Source organism: Xenopus laevis, chromosome 7S (assembly GCF_017654675.1).
Source record: "Xenopus laevis strain J_2021 chromosome 7S, Xenopus_laevis_v10.1, whole genome shotgun sequence".
Classification (NCBI taxonomy): domain Eukaryota; kingdom Metazoa; phylum Chordata; class Amphibia; order Anura; family Pipidae; genus Xenopus; species Xenopus laevis.
Genome location: NC_054384.1, coordinates 27,769,739 through 27,789,498, shown reverse-complemented (window position 1 = coordinate 27,789,498; position 19,760 = coordinate 27,769,739). Strand labels below are relative to the sequence as shown.

The window sequence follows — 19,760 nt, the reverse complement described above, 5'->3', positions numbered from 1 at the left end:
AAATGGCTATGCTTTGTCTGTATTTTAGCATACATTTCAGTTGGTGGAACACATTTTGCAGTGGCTTGCTGCTGGTGGTACTTGAGGCCCATAAAGTATATTGATATGGTGCTTATAATGGAACAGTTTGGACTAGTTTTATGCAGAGATTTTTTTAATATTAAGTACAGGGTTCCCTTAATCATTTTCACCATGTATTTGGCCCTACAAGGGAAGCATTTGTGCTCTCCTCAATTCTCTAGCACTCAGGCCCAGGCATTGGTTAATGATGACCGTAGTGACTTATAGGGCAGTCTCAAATAGTAATTATTCTCTCAAAGCAGCTGTGAACAGATGTGCTTTATGGCTGAAGCAGCAGTGGGTCTGAAGTGGACCTCAGACCCAGTCCGATGCTGGTGTCAGGGTGTCTAGATTTCCCATAATCGGTTGTGTAAGATATGAAAATTAGGCTGTTACATTATCATGTATGCACAGTAGGAACCCTGGCATTGGCCCTTATTTGCCAGGTCATAGGATTGTATATGTGCGCAAGGCATACAAACCTTATTGGATACATGATATAACATAATATAAAAAAATATGAATGGTCTTGTCCTAGGTTTCCTTGAAATACTCCTATTTGTAGGAGAGTATGTTGCACTTCCAGGGCATCATGTTACCCATGGAACTGTCTGCACAGTTCATGTCAGCCAGAGCCCATGAGTGTACATTGTTGTACAAGTCTCTGATCCCTTGTACTTTTCTGATGTTTGTGTGTGTTTTCTTTGCACTATCCCCAGTTGGCTTTGAAAATCTTTGTCATTTTGTTGGGTTATTGTCTTTTATTTAAAACATAAGGACAAAAGTTATCCTACAAAAACTGCCTTACTTGGCTGTATTAAATACATTTATTTATTAAAAGAGAAATTGCTATACTGGTAGAACTGAGAAAGCAACATAAACATTCTTTAAGGTACAGATATATCAAGCTGTGCAAACTCCCTTGACTGCACTAGTCATATTTATAACCAAAGAGACTGCACCCCTCAGTACAAATACAATACATGTATGTAAGACCATGGTCCAGATCTGTAACACAGATATGTTATCTCTGAATTCTGAAAGGGGATTTTTCAGTGAAAAAGTAGCGTGCACTGCCAACGTCTTTGGATTAGAAGTAAAAATGTCAACGACTAAGAGTCCCAGAAGGATTTTAAATGAGTGTGAACTTGTCTTCAGCCACTTTTCTCTTCAAATGTTTTCTTTTGTACTAACCAGTCTCAGGGCACATCTGGTTTCTGGTATGAGCTTATGATTAGCAGGATCTAGGTCTGCTTGTTGCTCCCCTCTGTCAGTAAGTAACACCTGCTGCTGCCAGATTATGTCAGTTTAAGGTAAATGTCCATTAGTGCAAGGTATTTTTGATTTGTTCTTTTTTAGGAAATTGGAAAATAACAATTTATACTGTTCTGTATCAAACTAAAAGATCTTATACCATTCAGCATTAGATAAAAACCAACTATTTCTCTGCAAAAGTTTCTATTTTGACAATAAAGGAGACCTATTGGAAGTCAGTAAGGAAGGTTTTGTGCTGTTCTCGATGTCACTGACTAATAACTGCATGGAAAGCACAATTCCTTGCCAACTGATAGCTTGGTATATCTTACTGCTGTGTCAGACAGTTGCTGTTAAGCTCCTGCTGTCTGTTAAAATGGATATATATATATATAGAGAGAGAGAGAGAGAGAGAGAGAGAGAGAGAGAGAGAGTAGAGCTTTGTATTATATATGTGAACAAGTTTATTTCTAAAATGATTTACTCTGTACATCCAAGTAAATGTTTCTCCCTTTGTGTAGATAAATGTTTATAGGACTATCCTAATCCAGCCAGGTCTTACCTAACTGCAGTATTATGCTTTAAATCAAAGTAATGGTCAAAATTTCCTCAAAGCTGAAATTGGCTTTCCCAGTGTTTCCGCCAAAAGCCCAAACATCGTATGACAATGTAAAGTTGCACAGAATCAACTGATATCAACTCTGATTAGATGGATTTTATATTTTTCTTCAAGAACACAAATATGCATTAACAGCGGGCAGAAAGTCTGAAATGCAGCTGTATGACCTTACAACATTTGAGCAGGCCAGAGATAATATTTTCCAAAGGTTTTACGCTTAGATGGGTCTCATGGGGTACCTTTATGCCATTGGCATGAGTGCACTTTACTTATTATTAGTATTTATAATATTTGTTTGATATAGCCTGTATTTACATTAGATTTGTGCAACCAGTGGTCAGCACACCAACCAAGCGGGGTACAGTTGTAAAGGGCCTTTATTTTACCTAGGGCAGTAAAAAGCAAAATATTCTGCTATTCAGGAACTTAATAGTGTTTGTCCTTGGTGGGGGCCACAAAGAGGCCACACAGGGAGAGGTTTTGTTGTTTCTTAGGGAGCTAGCACACGGGCAGATTCGGTGAGATTTACTTGCCTGGCGACTAATCGCCTCTTCTTCGGAGGGACAATCTCCACAAACTGCCTTCCCCTTGCCTGCCGCCTGCTATAATGAGAAAACTCCAGCGCCAATGCACTCACGGCGATTCGCTTTCCAAAGTTTCCCAAAGTTTCCTTGTGAGGCAAGGGGAAGCCAGTTCAGAGAGATTGTCGCCTAGCAGAAGAGGCGATCAGTCGCCAGGCAACTAAATCTTCACGAATCTGCCCATGTGCTGACACTAAAAAACTACATTTCAAAATATGAATGTACATCAAAAGTTACCTATAGATCATGTTGATAAATTTTTGCTGAGATGTTTGTTTTTGTAAGCAATTGTTAGTTGAAGGTCCTAAACCTGTTTTGCCAACCTGACTGTCCCATCTCAGCCTGTCACTTAAAGATTCTAATACTAACAGACTCCTGATGCACAAATATGGCAGCCCCCTCTTACAGGAACATGGGGCATCAGACAGGTAATTTAAAAGAATTGTGCAAATACTTTATTGCAAAGTTGTAAGTAGCTTTCAAAGGCAATATTATGATAGGAGTTTTGCAAATGGGACATTCCAGATTTCCATTAAAAGGACAGTATACCTCCTTAGTTCTGCAGCTGATCACTGGATAGGGATTGTGCTGAACATACTTTCGGCCTAAAGTTTTAATCAGAAAAAAATGTAGTTTTTTGTTATTTCTTGAGCTAAACATGGCAAATGGGGAGAGATGTGTATGAGTGAAACTCTGCAGTAATTACCAAAATCCAGCAACAATTCAGGCAATACAGACCTCATCCCATACCATTAAGCAGATTTTGTACATAAACCATTTGTTCAGGGTTGATCTGTAAAGTAATACTAACCTGTGATGCTTTTGAGAAAGGAGTCTACATTGTGTTACTGTAAATGCCAGCTCAGCAGAGAAGCGGAGAAACACATTAGGATTAGATGCAGAGAAATCTTCGAGGTGATTGAGAGGCTAGTTGGCACAAAATAAATGTTTGCCTGCAGGTGAAATGGGCAGCTTTTTGTCAAAACAGAGCTGATGGAAAAAAACATGGGAATTCAATATATTTATCTTTAAAACAGTAATATCACACAAAATCCGCAGTCCCTTAATACCATTGGAGACTCCTCAGCAGACAACAAACCCCATGCTGTTTGAAATACATTACAAATATATATGCTGAATTTTATCCTGAAAGCACACACACTAACTTCAGAATAGTGCTTCATTGCAGGAATTTAAGCTTAGGGGTTGTCACAAATTATCAAGCAGAACATGAGGTTGCCCTGTACTATACAGTAAACTGATGCTATAAGGTAATAGCCTTAAAATCCGTTACGGTAATAAAATTGTTTTTTAAACTAGTTATACATATTTTTGCACACTTTATGAAATGTAACATACAATATGAATGTACCTTGAGTATGGGGTTGTTTTGGATGAAACCACTACACTGAAATGCTCCATTTGGTGTATTATAGCCTATGTACCTGGCCACACTATGTAGATGGTAAAACTTGTTGATGGGAATAAGGGATGAAATGTGAAATGCCCTTCCTGGGCATTATGTGTGTCAGGTGCTACACCAACAAAGAAAATAAGAACAATAAATAAGAATGGAACAAATTAAATAGGCAATGCTTATTCTAAACATTTTTTAGGGAGACTTGTTTATAATTTTTTTTTTTGTATTTTTGTTCACCATTGTAAAAGTCTAACTGGGAGCTGGAATACCAAATGGGAGCTCTAATTCTACAACATCTGAAGGCCACTATATGGCAAAGTAGATGTCAAACCTAAAAGTGAAGCTAGAACCAACTAGAGCTTTCCGTCTAACAAAATAAATGAACAGAAGGGGAGATCGTTTTCAGTACTATAAAGAAAAAATATTCTGGCAGAATGGCAATTGGCTAGAATAGTATCAACAGGAATTCAGTAATGAGTACTGAAGTGAGACAAATGAATAAAGAATTAAAATACTTTGAAGAAGCAAGCAAAGCGAAATAATAAGATCTTTAAATCACAGATCATAGCCCATATAAGAATGCCTCAAATTGTAAAATAAAAGTAAAATATAGTAAGCATCTCATTCAATCACTTTGCCTGAAACTGTAAAGCTGCGAGGGGCCATTTGTTCAAAGAAGCAAATAGGGCGCATAGTTGAAGATTTTATTCATCCAGGTCATGGTATGTCTAGTATGAGTAATTTTATTATAAATAAACAAGTAGAATTGCTGAGTAATCATGGAAGATAACATGTCCAAATCTTAGATAAAGAAGACCGCTGGTTTGAACGAGGCATGAAATAGGCAATTCATGTCAAGGTTGAGAAACCCTCTCTGACACGGGGAAGGGGCCTTTGACACCACCTGTCTGCTTCATACAATGCTGTTCTAACATCTGTACCCCGGCAGTTTCAGAACACTTCACACATCCATTAATGCAACTCTCACAAGTAACACCTGTTTATAGGAGTTGCATGACACATTGGATAATCCTATCACAGTAACCCCACAGAACCACTCCTCTGTGATTTTAGATTTACCTATACTAGACACACCTCTGTGATTTTAGATTTACCTATACTAGACACACCTCTGTGATTTTAGATTTACCTATACTAGACACACCTCTGTGATTTTCAGATGTCACCTCTCTGAAGAATTACAGTGTGCCATAGTGATTGGATTAGTGGAAGAGTTTATATGCCGAGTATTTCCCATACCAGTCAGTTGAATTGAAGAAGCTGCTCGGATGAGTAGTAAAACATCTTCAATGATTACTCAGCAAGTCCAGTTGTTTTAGAATTACTTATACTAGAGTCCTCATTGTTGCTGAGTCTATGTAGAAGCAAGCACGTAGTTGCTATTATGTACAAATAAAAGCCTACTTTTTGGTCCTAAAGCTGCTCTCTGCACACTGAACTTCCGGCAGCAGCCGGGGAAATACAGGACCGGACATGGGGTAGGTTGACAGAGAAGGTAAGTGCCAGGCACCCTTCCAGCTTTGCGACCTAGGCACGTGCCTACCCTGCCTACCCCTAGTTCCAGCCCTGTTGTGTTGCTTGGGTTAACAGTTCATCTGATATTCCAGCTTCATATGGGGTGACTATATTATTCAATCTCTTTGTGTGTTGGCCTGGTGTTTCTGCTTGGCCTCAATATATCATCATCATAATAGAGAGATTACAGACACACACAGTAAGAGACAAATAGATGAGCTACACTTCTGTGGGTGTTTGCATGTACTTCCAGAAAGCAGAACGAGCTTGCTTCTTGCTTTAGGTTAACGTCAATTGGATAGCCTGTGGAAATGTAATGTAAAGTTTATACCATAGCAAATTCTCAGATCTATCTATCTATCTATCTATCTATCTATCTATCTATCTATCTATCGGATCTTTAATATCCCTCTTATTATCTAAATCTCTCTATCATCTGTTTAGCTATAACTTTGTACCACAAACGTGTCCCTCTATCAATCAGTCTATCTATCAATCTATCTGTACTATTATGATGTGTTTAGAAAACACATCTGTCTGACATAAAAATGTACAGGGAAGTGTGCATTTAAGCTGTATGATATGGGCTGCATGGGGTGTCTAAGTGGATATAGGGGTTTTTTTTTCAGTCAGGTAGTGAGGTGGCAGCTAGTGGAGTGGAGTTGCCTGGGGGTTTTGAATGTTCCCTGTGTGTAAAGCTGGCCATACACGCAAAGATCTCATCGTACGAATCGAGGATTCATACAATATTCGGAACGTGTGTGTGGACATTTTTCGTCCGGCGGAGATCAGTCATTTGGTCAATCGGACAGGTTGGAACATTTCTGTCGGCTGCCGATAATATCTCTGCTTGTATTGCCGATCGTATGATTTTCAGTGGGAGACTGTCACTGGCTTTGTCTATCATACGATTGCTGTCAGCGGCAGAACATCGGCTGATCTGTTCTTTAACTACTTTATTTGGTTGGAATGGTAAGACTTTGATCTGAATGGTTAGTGGCAGGTCGGGAGATGGGAAAGTCCGATCATACATTGATTCGTATGTTCGGATTTTTGCGTCTGTTGCCAGCTTAAGAGGAAGATGAGTGACATTTAAGGTTGCAGGCTGTGTGGCCTGGCTGATAGAAGCTGATCTCAGAACTGTGAGTAACAAGGTGCTAGCCTTTCTAAAGGCTCCGGGGTAGTCAGAAAGACTACATTGTCTGCTGTGAGACTGTTATATGCTTTTGATGCCATAAGAAGATAAACACCCTGTTGATGTTTTTTTCGAGTGAATAAAATAAAGGCAAGTCCTATTTTTCTGCAATTTCTTCTCTGCATAAGAAAGCTGCTTGCTTACCATTTCAAAAGCTTATCTTCCCACCATCCCACAATACATATAGATGGACTTATTTGTACACAAAACACACACATTTGTAAGAGGGTGGTCTGCAATTTCTATGGGTCACCCTCTGTAGTATGTCAAAGTTGCATGGTACAAATGGAGGAAGAAGGAGTTTACGCTTTTCCATGTGATAGAAAGTCATTTTGCATCTTGCACAGGAAACAAGGTTTCATACAAGTCATTAAAGTATTAGAATGATCTGTGGATTTTCAAGGAAACGTTGAAGCATGTTCTGGATGAATATACATGCCTGCAGCGCTTGGCAGTTTTACATTTAGTTTGTGACTAGGCAGAAAATCATAAATAATCAAGGCACTCCTATGAGAGTCAGATGAAAGAAATGTACTCAATGGAAATCTCTGAACTCAAGATAAGAGGTACTGTATTCTAAGATTTTCAGACCCAAGTACATTAATAACACATTTATCTTGGAAACTTTGTGAAAAAGGGTTAATTAATTTCTCAGCAAGATAAACAGTTGTGTGTCAGAGATTTATTTGGTGGTTCATCTTTTTATACTTCTACCAATTTGCCTGTTTTCCTTTCAAAGTCAGGGAAGTTGGTTTCATTTATGGCTTCCCAAAGTATTACTGATGGCACATTAGCTTTGCTGTCAGTTATTTTCCTACAGTGAGCTGTGTACCTATAAAATAACTAAAAGCACCATACCGTGCCTGAAGAAGAGGTTTGCATTTTGTAATCCACTAAATTGGCCAATAAAGGCTATCACTACATTTTCCTACATCACCTGAAATTTCTCTGCTAATCAGATGGCTTTGTTTTCAGCCTTTACAGGGAATAAATGCTGTTGCGTATCTTGACAGCGCTATATAAATAAATGATGATGATGATGCTGTTGCCTTGAGAAGTTCAGTTTGAGAATTGACTTGGCTCAATCAATGCTGTCTTGAGGCATGCCATCAATGAATCATTTTGGATACAAATGCATGAAGCATTAAAAAATTAAGTCCAATGAGCAATTAGTTCAGGTGGCACTCCGGATAAAAGTTAGGAGAAGTTTATTGCAACAATAGGGTTAACAACATCGCCTTACGCGTTTCGGGAAACACTCCCTTAATCCCTTGAGAAGTTCAGTTTAAGAATTGACTTGGCTCAATCAATGCTGTCTTGAGGCATGCCATCAACAAATCATTTTGGATACAAATACATGAAGCATTAAAAAATTAAGTCCAATGAGCAATTAGTTCAAGTGGCACTCCGGATAAAAGTTAGGAGAAGTTTATTGCAACAATAGGGTTAACAACATCGCCTTACGCATTTCGGGAAACACTCACTTAATCATAGGCATTAATAAAGGCAATAAAAAATGAAGCATTAAAAACTACAGGGATGGGGAACCAAGGTAGGTAATATAAAGTTGCATTTTTGCATTAAAATCTGGGCTAAATATTTGAATGAATTATCCCTATAATCTCAGATAATTTACAAATTCCTACATGATGATAAACGTTTAATATATGTATCAAATCCTCATAAAGACAAGACAATCAAATTGCAATCAAAAGGCCTCACCTACTGTAATCACCCCACTTTCTCTGTACAAGGTGCATTTCCCTCTGAGGCACATACTAGTTTTACCGATAGTATATAATCTCAATTATGACAATCCATCATCTGCAAACCACACAAATGTTTGAGATTGTTTACAGACACCGTACTGTACATTTCTAGATTTGTTCTTTCAATGATTTTGTCAAGAAGAGTGTGCTACTAAGAAGCACAGCTTGAGTTAGGCAACAGATGTCTTGGATTCATTTTTGGCTCTTTTGCTTCCATTGCTTCAGAAGCAAAGCGAAATGATAATCCCAATGCGACTTAAAAACCCCATAGATAGGAAGTTACAGTAAGATAGTTGGCTAGTAAAATGAATGCACAAGGATAACCAGGTAGATATGACCATGGATATGAAAGAGCCATTGGCTTAGGGTACCACTAGATTCTTTTGGGTTGCTTCAATAATTACTCATCTTTGACATATGTATTTTAACATACTGTAAACTTATTATTAAATATCAAGCTTGACAATAGTTATTTCACCAGTAACTGGTGAGTTGGATAGATATGTTTTGCTGCTAAAGTGTAGGCATATTTTATCATTTATTTGGCATCCAATAAGGTTAACAGGTATGAAAAACTAGAACCATGCATCCTAAAATGATATTGTGTATTTAAAATATTTATAGAACTCACGTTATTCAACAGTTATTAGATTAGTATCAGAAGTAACATGAAGGGGCAAATTTACTTAGCTCGAGTGAAGCAATAGAAGAAAAAATACTTCGAATTTCGAACGTTTTTTTGGGCTACTTCGACCATCGAATAGGCTCCTTGACCTTCGACTACGACTTCGAATCGAACGATTCGAACTAAAAATTGTTCGACTTTTCGACCATTCGATAGAAGGATTTAACTTCGACAGTCGAATATCGAGGGTTAACTAACCCTCGATATTCGACCCTAAGTAAATCTGCCCTGAAATGTCAGGTAGGATGCTCAGTAGAAGAATGAAGTTGTTGTAGAAATTGGAAGACAAACAGGTGTTAGAGAGAGTAGGACTTAACTGAGATTTACGTTTGTGTTTAGATTTCATACTGTATGTGGGAAACAAACAGTATATTCATTTAAAGTTTACCCCTTGCCTTAAAGCCCCACGTATAAAAGAATATTGCATAGCAAAGTATCAATAAGAAAAACAAAAAGAAGAATCAAATGAATAATCGTTTTTGAAATATTGATCGAAATTTGTTATTAACCTCAGTATGCATTTCTTATTATTAACTTCAGACTCATGCTCTCACCCTTTGCTATTAATGCTATCTTCAAATGTAGACTGTACATTTTTAATGAATCTAGGCATGGGTCGCATGTTTCTCATTTTTACATTCGGGCTTGTGGTCTTCCTTTTCTTTTACACATCTTCCCTTCTCTTTCTCACACTTGAAGAGTGATATTTATATTCTCAGCTCCCCACACTGAGGCAGATTCACTAAAGTGTGAATTGTCGCTAGCGACCGCTTCACCATACCTCGCACAACTTCGCCAGGCGCAAATGCACTACAGGTACACCAATTCAGTTATATGCAGAGCTTCATCCTGGGCTCTGAACGCTGGCGACTTTTCGCGTTGGCAGTGCGAGCATTTCTTAGCGAAGATGCGCTAGCGTTCGTTTGTGCCTAGCAGAAATTTGCTTGTGATCTTGCACTTAGGTCAATTTGCATAGGGAGGGTAATTTAAAGTTGTATGGAGGTCTTTATTATAAATGTTGGTGCAAATGCTTGTACCACTTTTTATTACACATGTCCAGGGAACCTTAATACAGACAAAAGAGTTAATATAATGCCCTACATATAAGCCCACTGTAAAATTAATGTTCCATATGTTATGAAATATCTGGAGAAAACCAGTTACCCAAAACAAAGTTTGTTAGGATTTTTTCAGGCAATCTCGCTTCAAAAAAGCAAAAGTCGCCAGCGTTATTGGCACTTTAAAGCATTTTCAGCACACAGGATATGAAGATTGAGGCAGATCTAGCTTCTTTAAAGCATTTTGCCTGATCTGAGGGGGCAAAGTCAACAAAGAGGTAACGCTCAGTAAAATACGCACTTTACTGAATTTGCGAGTGCCAGAGCAAAAAAAGTCGCCCAGCGATAGAGTGTGAACGAACGCTAGTGACGGTCTCTTTCACTAGCGAATTGGCGCCTGTTATTGAATTGTCCCCTAGGGTGGCAACGCTGGCAAATTGATATAGCCACTCCATCCTTTAGTGAATCTGCCCCCATTGATGACATGATATAACACAATGCCAATATTTCACAGGGGCTTTGATTTCAATTCAAGTAAAGTAGAATTTTTTGCACATGAGTTATAGTCCATTTCCTTGTATAACATTCCAGTTACCCACAACTTTATCAAAGGTGTCTACTGTGTCATTCATGATGGAAGTTTTGCTATGCTTATTTACTGATCCCTAGTTGTACATTGATGGGCTATGTGTTGCTATGGGATAACTTTTTCTATGTCACTGTTTCTGAGACAATAAAGAGGTTTGTCACCAATCTTTTATGAAACATATATATATATATATATATATATATATATATATATATATATATATATATATATATATATATATAGCCAATATAGAAAACAGAAAATTTTTATAAAATTGCTTGGCATACATCAGTATAAAAACATATAAAGAGTTGTATGGCTATTGTTGCAAAGTCGAATGATAGAATTGTTGTAAAGTAGTGAAAGTGGAGAAACTTTACCCATGTAACTACAGGTATGGGACCTGTTATCCATAATGTTTGGGAGTATTCCAGATAAGGGGTCTTTTTGTATTTTGGATCTCTATAAGTTTGCTAAAAGATCGTTTCAAAAGTAAATAAATTATTGCCTCCAATAAGGATTAATGATATCTTAGTTAGGATCAAGAACAAGGTACTGTTTATTGACTTATTTGCTTAAAATTGAGTCTATGGGAGATGGCCTTCCCATAATGTGGTGCTTCCTGGATAATGGGTTTATGGATAACAGATACCATACCTGTACACAATTCCCACAGTGTCCCAGAAATGTTTTATAACCATGGCTTGTAATTGCTGTACAAGATTTGTTTTCTCAAAAATGTGTATTTTATCTTAGAACCAATACAGGAGACCCCTGAGCATACAGACATACCACCTCAGGAAGAGGACACATTGTGGAACCTTAACATAGGAAACGAGTCTAGGAAATTCTGTGACCTCTGTCGGGCATGGTTTAACAATCCGCTGATGGCCCAGCAACATTATGAGGGGAAAAAGCACAAAAAGAATGCAGCACGGGCTAAACTTCTACAGCGACTTGGAGAAACACTAGATTCGGAAGCATTAGAAGGTAGGGTGTTTGCACTTAAACTGCAAATATGTTTCAACAAAACTACAGTATATTTGAATATGGAGAAATCATAATGACAAATGTAAAAATATACTTTTAAATAGTTTTATTCAGAAATGGTGCTTAAAGTGACCAGTTTTAATCCCATTTGTGTATTTGTGTATCAATGTCCTGCTTTATACCTATAGTATAATACAGAGTTGTATGGTGTCAGAATTGGTCTCATGCACCAGGATACAAATGTAAATAAAAAAGGAAAAAAAGAAGAAAGAAAAACGAGGAAAAAAAGTCTAAAGATAGAAAAAAGAAAACTTGCATTGTTTCCATTAGATTTATATTTATAGGTTATAGCTACCTGTAAGTAGGTATCATTAATTGATCACCTTAGCAAAATCTATTTCTTTGCTTGACCTGGTACAAATGTTCTATTGTTACGTTAACCTCCATAATGTCCCCACTGACTAGTATCTTCTTACTCTATGGGTCTGGTCCATGTTACATATTCATAGTTGAAGCTACTCATTCTAACCTATTCAATGACTATGGATCATTGGTTACCAAATGGTAAGTGATGTCCCCACTAGGGTTGCCACCTTTGTAAAAAAAAATTACCGGCCAGAGGGGGGGCGGGAACCAAAGGGGTGGGGCGAGATGCAAACAGGTGGCTGAGCCACGCCGTAAAAGGGGCGGGCCACACCTCTCGAGGGGAATATGATGGGCCATGACGCAAAAAAGGGGCGGGCCACACCTCTTGAGGGGAATATGATGGGCCATGACGCAAAAAAGGGGCGGGCCACACCGCTCAAGGGAAAGATAAAGAAATAAAGGTAAATTTCTACCCGACGGCAAGGCATTTTGTTAAGCATATTACAAATTACCGGCAGCTATATTGCCGGTAAATTTTTAATACCGGCCCCGGCCCTGGCAGGTGTTTTACCGGCTAGGCCGGTAAAATACAGGCCGGGTGGCAACCCTAGTCCCCACTGAGGGGATCTTGTAGCACTTCTGGTGGGGGTTTAAGCTGAAGGACTGTTAGGTTGATAATTGGGGCTGAGTGACCATTAGTACCAGAAAGAATTGAAGCAAACACACAGCCTACAAACCCAAACTTCCCTTGGTGCTCAATGATAGAAGATACGGCAACCTCCAATACAGCGTATGAGAAAATTCACTGGCAGTTTTAATAATGCGGACGTGCAATGTTTCGGGGACACGCCCCCTTTGTCAAGCATGCTGAAACCCAACTTGAAGTGAGCAAATTTATATTTACTGTTGTAAATGTTGAAAGTATGACTGAATGGCTGATACAGCAATACTTTCCTATACAGGGCCGGATTTACATAGTGGGCGCCCCTAGGCCCACTACCATTCGTCTCCCCTGTCCCCTCCAGGGGGACAGGAGCAATGGGGATTGGCGCACGGGAAATTTGAAAAAATGATTGTATCTCCAGCGCATCCCCAGTGTTTTTGAATCAATGTGGGTGTGGTTGGGCAGCATGCCACCCTCCTAAAATCCTGCCACCCTAGGCCTGGGCCTAGGTGGCCTTTCCACAAATCCGGGCCTGTTCCTATTTTCACACTGCTCTAAATAATTTTATATGTAGAATCAAACCTTACAACTAAGCAGCGCACATTATAGGTTTTATTGGGGAAAAGTCTTTGCACGTGTCAATGTCTTGAATTACTTGAACCAAACACATATTTTATACACAGGAGCTAAAACATGACACAAACATTAAAGTCTAAAAATTCAGACATGAACAGTCGATCCCTGTACCTCTAAACATACTTTTTTGCCTTACTACATTAAAGGGCAGATTTATCAAGGGTTGAAGTGAAAATTCAAAGTAAAAAAATTCGAATTTGAGCTATTTTTTGTGTACTTCGGCTATCAAATAGGCCAGAATTTGATTTGAATTTGAAAAAAATTAGACTAGTTTCAATATAGAAATTTATCATGTACTGTCTCTTTAAAACTTCAACTTCGACCATTCGCCATCTATAACCTGCCAAATTGTGATTTTAGCCTATGGGGGACCTCCTAGAACCTATTTGGAGTCATTTGGTGAAAAATCACAGTTTTTTGGGGCAAATCCTTAGATTCGAATTTGATCGAATGCGCTAAAACTTCGATTCAAACGATTCGAATACAGCCTATTCACCCGAAGTTTAAAAACGTCGATTTTTTAAATAAATTTCGATTGCTCTTTTTTTATTCGAATTTCTAAGTTATGGGAGTTCAAAAAAACTCCCATTACTCCGAAATTCAACCCTTGATAATATCTGCCCCTCAGTTTGTATGAAAACTTCTGCTTTAATTCTTAGTTCTTTTAGTTCTTTCATTTTGATTCATAAGAAATAAGTCATAAAGCCTTCACAAAGCATATTTAATTTACATCTGTTTAATATGTATGCACTTCTCCACTTCTATAATTCACATTAAGCATTTACATTTGGTGCTGAGGTTCAAACTCCACAGTTGTTAAAACTGCAGTACATGATAATGTAAGGGAAGAGTAAGTATCAATAGCTTCTTGTTCTGGCTACAGATCTAAAGGGCTCCATATGTAAACTCTCTTCAAGTGTTAAGGAGTCAGGTTGAAACAATAGTAGAACTTTATAGGAGGTAGGCATGTACATAACTACTAGGAAATAGTTCAAGATATACATCCATCAACTTGCAGTTTTTTAAACAACTGACTGGTTTAGCATTGTAGTTAAAACTGCCCAAGTTTCAAAATCTGGGGACTGACCTTAAAGGGGAACCATTGCGAAAATTATATATATATATATATATATATATATATATAGATAGATAGATATATATATATATATATATATATATATATATATATATATATATATATATATATATATATATATATATATATATATATATATATATAAGCTTCATCTCACTGAAATAAGACCCTTTCTAAATACAATCAATTAAAACTTCTGTACCATTTAAGAAATAATCAAGTTACGCTTCGGTATCTCACTCTCCACAACCTGTCACTCTTCATGCTCTCTTCATGCTGAGGTCTGGGTCAGATTTTGATTGACAGGTAGGTCTAATACGTCTCCCTTTCTTAGCAGAATAACTCAAATAACCAACTCCAGCTCAAACAAAAAGGCAGAAATACACATCATACAAAATGTCTTGAAGATAGCTCTCACTCTGACAATGTACTTCAGAAAATTTTATTTTAATAGCCAGTACAGTTTTCCAGATTACTTACAGTGTAATAAAGAGTGATAAATGACATTGAATTAAGTTCCCTTGCCCCTATCAGACAACTCCATTCTGTTTTACCCAGTTCTGCTGGCGTTTTCATTTTATTGCTGATTCGACAGTTTATTAATTTGGTGACAAAATCACACACAGAATTCACATAGAATGTCATAGTCAAAAAATGTCAATCTCTTGAATTTGCTACTATAATTGTATTATTTGTTTTCCCTTTGTGTTTGCCTAATAGAAATATCGAGGGTAGAATATTGAGGGTAGATATAATAGATATAATAGTGTTACTAGTTCAGCATGCACTGGTGTTCAGCCTGAGCTGCTCTTATTTCAGGATGTTATTTATGAGCCAAGCATGGATTTGCAGCTGAATTCTGCATTTCACAATCAAAGAATAATTTCATGAAATCACATCAAATTTGAACTGGAAAAAAGGCCATTAACTCCAATGCATTTTGCACAAACAAAAAAGCTCATTGAGTGAATGCATTTTTGCTAATTTTTGCTGTTTTGCTAATTTTTCCACAGTTTCACAATTTTTTTGGTGAAACTGGACAGATTTGCTAATCACTTGCCACAGCCTTCCTTATCAAGGCCCATATTCCTCTAAATTATTGTTATTGCCATATAAGAAACCTGCTGGGGCACATACTCTGCACTGACAAATATCGTATGTATCGTAAATACAGTTCCATGTGTTTTTCTCATAACTAATTAAATATTAAGTCATTTTGAGGCTCTTTAGGGAGTACTGTAGCTACTTTGACTGCGGCAAGGTGCAGTAGCAATGCATGAATAGATCTGCTGATAGCCTCCTGAATTGTAGGTATGGGGATAATAACATACAGTATAAATATTAATATGCCAGTATGTCAAAAAATCTGTTTTCAAACGTATTTTTGGTTTGTTAGTTCCTGAACTGTAAAGCTGTTGTTTTCTCACATCCGGGTAAGGAAACTGAGCAACTTAACAAGCAGCGAGTAATTAATGCGTGCGATATATATGGTGGCTTTTTAGACTCAATCTGTATACTGTACTTATATATTTATTTAATAGATAAACATTATACATGATACATAATACACTCTCAACAATATACTGTGAATACAGTGTAATAGATAAAGCTGCACAATTAATGATACAGTGATGATGTGAGGACACCTTAAACAAGTCCACTGACCTTGCTTAGTTTGAGACTGTACTTACAGCGAAGCTGGCACTCTAACACAAAACTAACTACTGCAAACTGCCAACCAGTATTAGAACCAATCATCAAGATCAGCCTTTGTAGCAACGTCAAAAGTGTGAGTCTAAATTTCTTATACAGTACAGGTATAGGATCTGTTATCCAGAAAGCTCCAAGTTACAGGAAGGCCATCCCTATAGACCTTGTACTTGTGCCCAGGTAAGATTTAATTAATCCTTATGGGATGCAAAACAATCCTATTGGGTTAATATATGTTTCATTTGTTTAGTTGACCTAAGGTATGGAGATCTGAATTACAGAAAACCCATTATCCGAAAAACTTCAGGTCCCAAGCATTCTGGAAAGAGTCGGACTGGGGGGCCCGGGGCCCACCGGAACTAATGTCCAGGACCCCTTCTGCCCCCCTACTAGGATGCGCATGCATGAAGGCTCCTGAATGAATAGGTGCGCGCCTATGTAGATGGCGCTGCGTGGCGCCTAAATAAACCTTTCTTTCTGCCGATTAGGAGAGGGGACTGGCCCGGTGGGGGCACATTAAGGGTCGGGGCCCATTAAGGGTCGGGGCCCACCGTGTTTTTTCCCGCCAGTCCGACACTGATTCTGGATGATAGGTTCCATACCTGTGCAAGGAACTGGTATTGCTACAGTACAATTACTATAATATTAATAATTTTTTTAAATAAATTGTCTAAAATGCTCATAAAACATGTCTGTCTTTAGATAACTCTTCTAAATGACGTTATTGAATTATTTTAAGTTGTATTTCTATGTACACATAGCTGCTGCTAAATATATTGCTTATTTCTTCTACATTAAATCAAGAGACAAAGAGACCACATTGGGTACTGCATTTACTCCTGGAGTACACTCCAGTTTTAACTTATTCTTGAAGAACGCTGAACTCTCTACTGTGCTCTCAATATTAGTAAATTATCTCCAGGTTTTACAAATAAATAGCTAGAATATTTAATATACTTAAAGGACCAGTAACATAAAAAAATGTTTTTGAAAATTCGTTACTATACAACGAAAAAAAACACCAAAACAAATTACATTTCCTGTCCTCTTCAGAAATGGCGAAAAGGCGACCATCCATCCTGCAGCAATCGATTTCTCCTCCCTGGCTCTTCTAGTGACAGCATGCGGCTTCTTCTCCTCCTTCTTCTTCTCCTTGCCGTCAAAAAAATTTGGGTGCGCGTCAGAATACCCATTCTGACGCCCATTGACTAATGCATTTGGACAAACTAGGTGTACGTATAAAAATTGTTGCCGGTGTAGAAACTGACGCACATCAAAATAATTTTGACGCCCATTGACTTGACTTTTTCGCCCCTTCATGAATTTCATGGGAAAATTCGCCCAACACTAATTACACATACTGTCATGCAACAAGAAAAATTCAAAACATATTACAAAAGACACTCTGTGGGATTCTCATAAAAAGCACTGGAATTATAGGGATTCTCAAATCCTGCAGAAATAGAATCTATACTAATCAGAGTGGAAGCATAGATTACAAATTATGGATTTAACAGTAAGCATTTTCATCTTTAAAGGGCACCTGTTGACATAAAATACATAAAAAACCAAAGGTGTGGGCTTACTGTCAGAAGCTCATTGTGCACAACATGGCCGTTCATAGCAGGAGCTCCCTCCCTATGTATTGGCGCTGCTAAGCATGGTACAGTAACATTTTCAAGATTGTGTAAACATCACTTTAAAACACACAATCTCTATGCTATCAGAACACCTGCCCTTCATTATAAGTTTAATATTACTTTAAAGGGATCCTGTAATCGGAAAACATGTTTTTTTTCAAAATGAATCAGTTAATAGTGCTACTCCAGCAGAATTCTGTACTGAAATCCATTTCTCAAAAGAGCAAACAGATTTTTTTATATTCAATTTTGAAATCTGACATGGGGCTAGACATTTTTTCAATTTCCCAGCTGCCCCCGGTCATTTGACTTGTGCCTGCACTTTAGGAGAGAAATGCTTTCTGGCAGGCTGCTGTTTTTCTTCTTAATGTAACTGAATGTGTCTCAGTGGGACATGGGTTTTTACTATTGAGTGCTGTTCTTAGATCCAGGCAGCTGTTATCTTGTGTTACGGAGCTGTTATCTGGTTACCTTCCCATTGTTCTTTTGTTTGGCTGCTGGGGGGGGGAGGGGGTGATATCACTCTAACTTGCAGTAAAGAGTGATTGAAGTTTATCAGAGCACAAGTCACATCACTTGGGAAAGCTGGGAAATTGACAATATGTCTAGATCCATGTCAGATTTCAAAGTTGAATATAAAAAAATCTGTTTGCTCTTTTGAGAAATAGAGTTCAGTGCAGAATTCTGCTGGAGCAGCACTATTAACTGATTCATTTTGAAACCATTAAAAGCTGAAATTGAGTACAATTCAAATTTCAGGCATGGCGTGGAACAGAAGTGATTAGCAGCTCGTGACATAGGCCTAGATGGTGTTTGCCAATCCATGGCACTAAATCAATTCTGAAAATCCTCTAATTACTGAGAAAGAGAGAGAGAGAATAAATCAAATACTACTTGAAAAGGAAAACTAAAACAAGAAACTGTCAACCAATCAAAAAAAAAACACCCACGTTCCTTGCTGCCTAATGTAAATAAAGCAAAACACGTACTCTAATCTATTAGAAATGAAAATTGGTGTAGTGACCAGAGTGTGTCCTTTGTCCCTTGTACAGGTATGGCGTATAATATGCAGAATGCTTAGGAACTTGGGATTTCCAAATAAGGGCATTTTCTCATATTATAGATCCCCATACTAAAAGTGATAGAGACAATACATTTTTCTTTTCAATCATGTGACCTATAGGTCAAGTGTATTATAGAGTCTGGGCATTAGTACTTCTGTGCTTGTCTGTGTGTTGCTTGTGTGGTTCTGGGTGTGTCTTTGAGTCCCATTTAATAAAGTTAATGTTCATGACCATAGCATACTCTTCTCTTGGAAAATATTTTTTTCTTTGGCTAATAACATATATATTAATGAACTTGTTTTTACTGGGGTGGTGCACTTGATATTTACACTGCATTCATTTACTCTTTATTCTTGTAGTATAATATGTGACATTTTAGCTGTATTTAACCTGTCGTATTTCTTGGCTATTATATATTAGGGAGGTTATTTACTAAAGTCCAATGTGTTCTGGTCAGAGTTTTAAAGGGAAAACACTCCATCACAAACCTGCCAAGGTCATGTAGAAGTCAATGGCAGATGTCTCATTTACAATTGGAAGATATCATGATCTTTGCTGGGTTTTGTACAATAATCCAAAACATTTGCGATTTTCAAGCCATTATCCGATAAAGTCTTAAAGAGTTTTTCAGGCGTCAAATCTGAAAAAAAATCTAACGATTCCAATTTCTTCATGATTTTATCGAGAGCTTATAGAGTCTTTTCATGAACTGAATTTTTCGAATTATTTAATGGTAAATAAGGTCAAATTGCGGATGGGAGTTTTGTCGAAGTTGTTTTACAAAAATAATGAGAAAATTTCAGATTTTAGTAAATAACCCCCTAAATC

General features: G+C 37.6%; 1 protein-coding gene across 4 annotated transcripts in view; it reads left to right on the top strand.

Moving 5' to 3' along the window:
• LOC108697472 (zinc finger matrin-type protein 4) overlaps nucleotides 1–19,760 on the top strand; it is a 277,352-nt gene that overhangs the window by 127,852 nt on the left and 129,740 nt on the right. For all 4 annotated transcript variants that reach the window (XM_018227533.2, XM_041571042.1, XM_041571041.1 and 1 more), the window contains exon 5: nucleotides 11,523–11,756. In XM_018227533.2, the coding sequence (XP_018083022.1) occupies nucleotides 11,523–11,756 (234 nt within the window). The remainder of the gene's footprint in view (nucleotides 1–11,522; nucleotides 11,757–19,760) is intronic.